A 7,123-nucleotide genomic window follows, 5' to 3' on the forward strand; every position below is an offset into this window, starting at 1 on the left:
TTATCCATTTTCGGGAGATTAAGTATATTATTTTGACAAAATAATTGAATACAAAGGTTTAGAGAGAGAGAGTATCCAAGCCTGAATTTTTAAAAAAATTTAATTTTTTTTTTTTTTTTTAAAGAGAGTCACCTTTTAATGTGATAAGCTATTGAATATAGTCTCAAAATGCTTGTCACGTAACAGGCTGAAGTTGTCTAATTAATCAACAGTGCAGTTATTTGGCATGGTGGTGGGAGGTTCAAGTGAGCTTATACGATTATATTCCAAGTAGTGAGGTGTTTGAGTGGGGTCAAGTGATTTATTTCCCCGATAAAGTTGCTATCAATACTTCTCTCTTTCAATACTTCTCTTAATGTAATCATTAGGAGTTAAACAAGTATATATATTTACACATTCACAAGCTTTTGGAATCATCTTTGTCACCAAATTAACCCTGTCAAATTCAAGAACAAATTAGTGATAAGTCCATTTCCTATATGTTTATTATTTGGCTGATATGTTGATTTGAAGAAAGGCAGCCAACCGACAATCCCAAAGGCAATATATTCTGGGTTTTTAAATATAATTTCTCGTCCATTCCTGGCTGGCCTTTCGTTGAAGAGTAATAGCAGATGATTTGGTTTTTAGGGGACATACTGATGAACCTATGTACAGCTCCAAATTTGTACTCCAAATTACATTATGCTTTCTCACGATTTAACCTTTTTGGAACCAATGAATTTGGAAGCATATACACGGAATTATTGAATTTGGAAGCATAGAAAATGGTTGAAATCTTCAAAAGAAAAATGAGTGGTGATAGTGAGAGAGCTATCTTGAAAATTCTAGAGGATGTGATGGTGGTGGTGGTGTGCTAAGGTCAAGCTTCAATGGGTGTTTTCCAAAAGATAGTGAACCCCACTTCTTAAATGTCGTTCATAAGGGTTTCATTTTGTTGTGGACAGTGAAGTGGTGGTCCGACCATCTTCGAAATTTTAGTGAAGAGATAGATTGTCAATTATTCTTCAGCATGAAAGGAAAATCAGTCTATCCAAAAATGCTAGTAAGATAATGATCTAACTATCTCAATCCGAAAACCTCTTTATCATGGTTTAACTAATTTATTGCCGGTGAGAAGGTCGCCGTCCAGCCAGCTTCAAAAGTGAATGAAAAGGTGGTAGACTATCCTTTAAACGTGAGGAAGAGCAATTGGAGTGATTCGACTACCATTTTAACCCCATCACTTTTTTATTATATATTTAGTTTCTAATTTTAATTTTTTGATGTTTAGAAAACATTATTGATTTTTCACATGATTTAATAAACAAAAAAATCTGACAAAAGAATTTGATTGAAAAAACTCAAAGACGGGGAAGCTTATTGGAAAAAATTAGAAACGAAGACGATGATTTTAGTGTATTGTCCCTTCAAATTTTTTTTTTTTTTTTTTGAAAAAAGGTGTGATGACTTAAGTTTGTACTTATTGATTTATGGAGAAATAATAAAATATATTTTCTTAATTAACCATCTCCATATACTGAACGGATGAATCCACCATTGAATTTATGTAAAAACCACATGAGTTTATAAATCTAATGATTGACTTATTAAATTTGTAAAAAAAGATTATTGTAAAATAATTAAAAAATAGTTGTGTAACACGCCTCTTAATTTATGTATCTTGAAATATAAGAGAACATCCGTTCTCGGGATCCCAAAGGTAATAAAGAGAGGGAGAGAAAGAGATATCATTTATTAAGCTCAAGCTAGCTAGGAGGTATTCTGTAAGTTTTAATGTACCTTAAATCCTAAATCATATAAGTGAAACCCTAATTCAACCGTCGAATACTATTTATCACCCTTAAAAAAATTACAAACTTTCGTCGATGGATATATGCATGTTGTGACTTGGAGTGCATGCATGCAATATTCTTACTCGATCTCCAGCACTTTGTCTGCCGCCTCTGGTCTATATTTTCGGCCCATGAATTTGATTAATCATATTCGGCGTGTGACATTTCAATTATTGGCATTTTCTGCTTTTTAGTTCAACGTGTCTCACACTTCTCCAATTATATGTTGTCCCCGCAGGTAACACAATTATCACATAATAACCACCTTGATTGACAAATGCAAACATAAATAATTAAATCAACCCTAAAAGACGAGCCCTTCTGTCATGCTAATCAAATGTTTAAAGCATGCCAGCAAACAATTACTACTACTTTAGCTACTCACAGCTGGTGCCCGCGGAAATTCTCCTCATGAAACACGAATAATACCCTAGCAAAGTATTAAATAAATATATTACGTATTAGGCTTTACTTGTTAAAGATAAGATTGAATTTAAACAGAAATAAAAATATTAAAATATTAATTTAAATGATTAACTTTACGATGCAAATTAAAGTCCAAATATATGACAGCGGACTAATATGAATGCTAGTTACTTCTCGACCAAGTCTCTTAAAAAAAAGAGAGTAAAATTAACCATAAGAGATTGTAGATTATTAAAAAATAGGGAAAACTTCAATATTTAACCTTCTGAATTTTTATTGTTTTTGTAATCACCTACTTAATTAATATTTAGAAATTGTCAATTTAGTGTATCTAATTTTAAAAAAGTTTGCAATGTTACCACTCCGTTATGATTCTCTATTAAATATAATCCTAACGGAAACCTTGAAAACAGGGGTGGAACTAAGATTTATGAAATGGGGGAATGAAATTTTTTATTTTTTATACATTAGGAAGACATACTTAAATAAATACAAAAGCACATCGATACATATAATCTCTATGTGTGTGTTTATATAAAATGAAAGCATAAAAGTCTTAAATTTAATATTATGACATTACAAACATAGAATAGTATAGACAACTAGCAACATAAACTAATATGATTTATTGGGTCCAAGAAAAATGTACCTTTGAATATGTAGGGAAACTATATAAATGGGGGTATTTAAAGTTTATATATATTGCGGGGACAAAAGTATAATTTTGAGGGAGGGCAAATTTATAAATATGCATACCTTAAGACAATTTTTAAAATTTTTTGGGGGACAACCTTGGGTCCGCACCTGCTTGACATTGTTCAAAACACCCATATATATATATATATTTTTTTTTAAAAAAAAAAAATTACATAATTAAGGTAATTTTGTACTTTAATAAATGTTACAGAGGTATAAAAATCATTTGACCTCTTTGTCCACTAATTTAACCTCAAACTCTAATGAGTGTCGTGATATTGTAAACTTTTTTAAGTGTTTTTATTTTTTTTATTTTTTATAATCAATGAGTAACTTTCATTAAGAAAACATTATAAACGTACACTTTACAAAGAAATGCTAAAGCAAGTATTTGATATGTTAAATTGAAAGTTTTTAAATTTTAGGGGATAATTATAAAAGAGATGAAAATTTAAGAGAATTAAGTGAAATTTATCCTAAAAAAATATTTTTTTATTACATTTATTATATTGTGTGTTTAATTATCCAAATCAACTTAATTGACCATCGACACGAACACACTGAAATTAATAAGCGATTGACCCATTAAACAGTAGTTCCAAAACAGCTAACAAAACTAGAAAGATATTACAAACAATGTATTGTAGATAAGTTCGGGGTCCTTTTCATTTCATTTTCAATATTCGTTGAATCTACTTTTGATCATCTGAATCAGATTAATAGTGATCACCCAATTTCCACGTACATATACCCCACTCGAATCAGATCAAAGCTAGCTACGTACCAGAAGTCATTGTTTCCAATTTCTTCTTTATTAAACTCAATCATTTATATATATATATATATATATATATATATATATATAGAAAATTCAGCCAAAGTCTGAAATTGTTCAAGTTAATCTAATTGATATATGGCTAGTTTAGGTTTGTGATTTTTTTTCTATTCTACTAAATTAAACTTAAAATTACAAATATTGAGAAGAAAAAAGAGTTGAGATTATGTTAATAATTTAACCTAAAAATTTCATTTATAATGTGTAAGTGCATTTATTATGCAGGATATATATATATATATCCGTTCATAATTAAAATCCATTTTGTCCCTAAAACGGCCGGCAGGCATAAGTCTAATGAAGACTGTTTCTAGTCATTTCATAATTAAAAATTTATGTTATTATATTTAATGGTATAAATTATGCTACATTATTTAAAATCTTTAAATGGCACGAAAATACTCACATTCTTTTGACAAAACCTTCGGAATTCGTCGATTTGGTATAAGGGTGGCTTAGAAGGGAAGTATTTTACTTTTAAGCAGTTGAAACCTTTGCTATCCTTTTCTTTCCGTTATAAAACGAAGACCAATTAATATAGAAAATTATAAAATAATGCAGTGGGCCATTGGCCAGCCCCAGTGCCCAGTGGTGCCTGAATTCATCAACTTAATTGTCTTTTTGGCGCCGACACGTTTTTGCCTAAAGCATAGAGATCCACTTTCTTCGGTGATACTTTTCATACTTTAATTGAATCATTGGAAACAATATTATAGAATTCGTAGAGCAGATCACGCCACGAAAATGACTACCACCAAAGTTATATTGACTAATATATATATCTCTTTATTGTAATAGAATAGACATGTACATTATTTGCAAGAACTTTTTCTCCACCCACCTCTCACTCTCTCAGCTTTTTTATTTTATTTTAATTTTAATTTTTATATAGTTATGTATTTTTTATTACGAGTGACACATTCCGTTATGGAGGCATGCTGTTTCTTCAACTTTTGCTCTTTTTTAAAATTCACGTACCATTGAATTAGTAAATTTTTTAAAAAAACGAATGGAGTTGGATGAAAGTCGATACTTGTTTATTATTTTTACATACCATAAAAAACTAATTAATTACAAATCAATATAATCATTTTGCATTTTTTTTTTTGTTGGTTTTGTTTTAAGATATATATTACAAGTCAATACTCGATTTTCTACTTAAACTATGTTCTCTAAACCAATCATTGAATTGAATCTCTGTTTTCTTTCTTGGAAGAAAATATCCAAAATGGGCATATTCTTTACAAAGTGTCAGAAGTGGAAGTATCTTCCGGGAAATGATGAAAGGGGTGACGACCAGTCAAATTTGTAGCAAATGCCAGCCAACCCACTGGATCAAGTAGATCCACCTATGAACCCACCCTTCTATCGACCCACTAACTTAAACAAATTACACAAGAAGACACCGCCTCACCACTCACCACCGTCTTCCTTGAATCCTTGATGTATGTATTATACACATTTTTATTGTATTTTGTATTCTTTTAGCTCACAACGTTGACTCAGAGAATGCATGAGAAAATTGCATAAAAGTCAATGGTAGAGCACGTATATAAATACACCATAATCCTTCTGCCTAAACCACGCAGCAAAGCCAAAACCTTCTTCTTCTTCTTCTTCTTCTTAGGAAATCATTAGTCATGGCTAATTCCCATAGTTCCACCCCTTCCATTCCCACAACCATAAAATTAGTCTTCCTTTTATTCTCACTTGTTGTGGGAATGGCCTCTGCCCAGTTATCCTCTACTTTTTACGACACATCCTGCCCTAAAGCCCTTTCCACCATTAAATCAGCTGTTGTCGCTGCTGTGGGCAAAGAGGCACGCATGGGCGCATCGTTGCTCCGTCTTCATTTTCATGACTGCTTCGTTCAAGCAAGTCATCTTATCTCTCTCACTTATTCCTCCTTTTTTTTTTTTCTTCCTTCCTAATCAATATCTTATCTACAAATGTCTGCATGCGTTGAGTTGTGTCTGTGTGAGTACATGTAGCGATTGTTTACCCAAAAAAAAAAAAAAAACAAACGTACGTTCTGACGTGGAATAAAGTTGAATACTATATTCTTACAAAAATAAAAAAGAAGTTGAATATGTAATATTTTTACATTTTTGTTAACAATTTTGAATTACAATTTTGGAACAGGGATGTGACGCATCTGTACTATTGGATGGTAGCAGTGGAGAGAAATCAGCAGGGCCCAATGCTAATTCACTAAGGGGATTCGATGTAATTGATACCATCAAAACTCAAGTGGAGAGCGCATGTGCTGGTATTGTGTCTTGTGCTGACATCTTAACCGTAGCCGCCAGGGACTCTGTTGTGGCTGTAAGAAAAAAGAAAACTTCCAATTACTTTCTACGTTATATAAATCATATTATTTTGGTGTAATTTTCCTCATAATTAATATTGAATTGATTAATTCAGCTGGGTGGACCGAGCTGGGTAGTTCCACTGGGCAGAAGAGACTCCACCACCTCAAGTCAAAGTGCTGCTAATACCGACCTCCCTGCTCCAACACTGGATCTTGCTGGCCTTATCACTGCCTTCTCAAACAAGGGTTTCACTACCAAAGAAATGGTGGCTCTCTCAGGTGTGTTAAATCACCAAAATCCGAATTTTACCCAAAAACTTTATCTAATATAAAAAGATCTTAACCCATTGCTTTCGTGTTAAATTTGTTTAGGATCTCACTCAATAGGGCAAGCCAGGTGCATAGCCTTCCGGACCAGAGCATACAACGAAACCAACATAGACGCCACGTACAAAACATCACTACAATCGCAATGTCCAAGCACCGGAGGAGACGACAATCTTTCCCCTCTTGACGTCACAACTCCGAATACCTTTGACAATGCTTACTTTACCAACTTGAAAAGTAATAAGGGTTTGTTGCACTCGGATCAACAGCTTTTTACGACTGGAGGTTCCACAAATGCTCAAGTCAATACTTACAGCGCCAACTCGGCAACTTTCCGAACAGATTTCGCCAACGCCATGATAAAGATGGGGAACCTTAGCCCACTCACCGGCACCAGCGGCCAGATCAGAAAAAACTGCCGGACAATCAACTAAGTCAATGTACTTAGGATCTTAGTCTGCGTGTTAAAGAATAACGGCGTTCGTTATTGTATGAAAGACGCAGATTGCTTAGAGGAAAAAAACAAAAAATAATGAAGGTCACGGATCTTATATTATATATCCTGGCATCGTTCGTTCAAGTGGCCGGAATGATCGATGAATTATACATATTAGATTCAAATCTTGCCAAGTGTGTGAAACGTGTAATTTGAAGAAATTGCAATGTTAAAACGTACGTAGTCAATGCGTATTA

At 32.8% G+C, this 7,123-nt stretch overlaps 1 protein-coding gene across 1 annotated transcript; it reads left to right on the top strand.

The window, feature by feature from the left end:
* Positions 1-5,391: 5,391 nt before the first annotated feature.
* On the top strand, positions 5,392-6,990 carry LOC132191984 (cationic peroxidase 1-like). Its single transcript, XM_059607153.1, has 4 exons — positions 5,392-5,666; positions 5,935-6,117; positions 6,217-6,382; positions 6,476-6,990. Exons 1-4 carry the CDS (start codon positions 5,433-5,435, stop codon positions 6,862-6,864), a joined length of 972 nt encoding a protein of 323 aa, XP_059463136.1. The 5' UTR covers positions 5,392-5,432; the 3' UTR covers positions 6,865-6,990.
* The last annotated feature ends 133 nt before the right edge of the window (positions 6,991-7,123 follow it).

The sequence above is a fragment of the Corylus avellana genome, chromosome ca9 (genome assembly GCF_901000735.1).
Source record: "Corylus avellana chromosome ca9, CavTom2PMs-1.0".
NCBI lineage: Eukaryota > Viridiplantae > Streptophyta > Magnoliopsida > Fagales > Betulaceae > Corylus > Corylus avellana.

What these genes read in the sequence shown, in the direction of transcription:
- LOC132191984 (XM_059607153.1), top strand. Translation starts at nt 5,433, where the DNA reads ATGGCTAATTCCCATAGTTCCACCCCTTCCATTCCCACAACCATAAAA. An exon ending in TTCATGACTGCTTCGTTCAA is followed by an intron (nt 5,667 to 5,934) that starts GCAAGTCATCTT and finishes ATTTTGGAACAG; the next exon opens with GGATGTGACGCATCTGTACT. An exon ending in CCAGGGACTCTGTTGTGGCT is followed by an intron (nt 6,118 to 6,216) that starts GTAAGAAAAAAG and finishes TGATTAATTCAG; the next exon opens with CTGGGTGGACCGAGCTGGGT.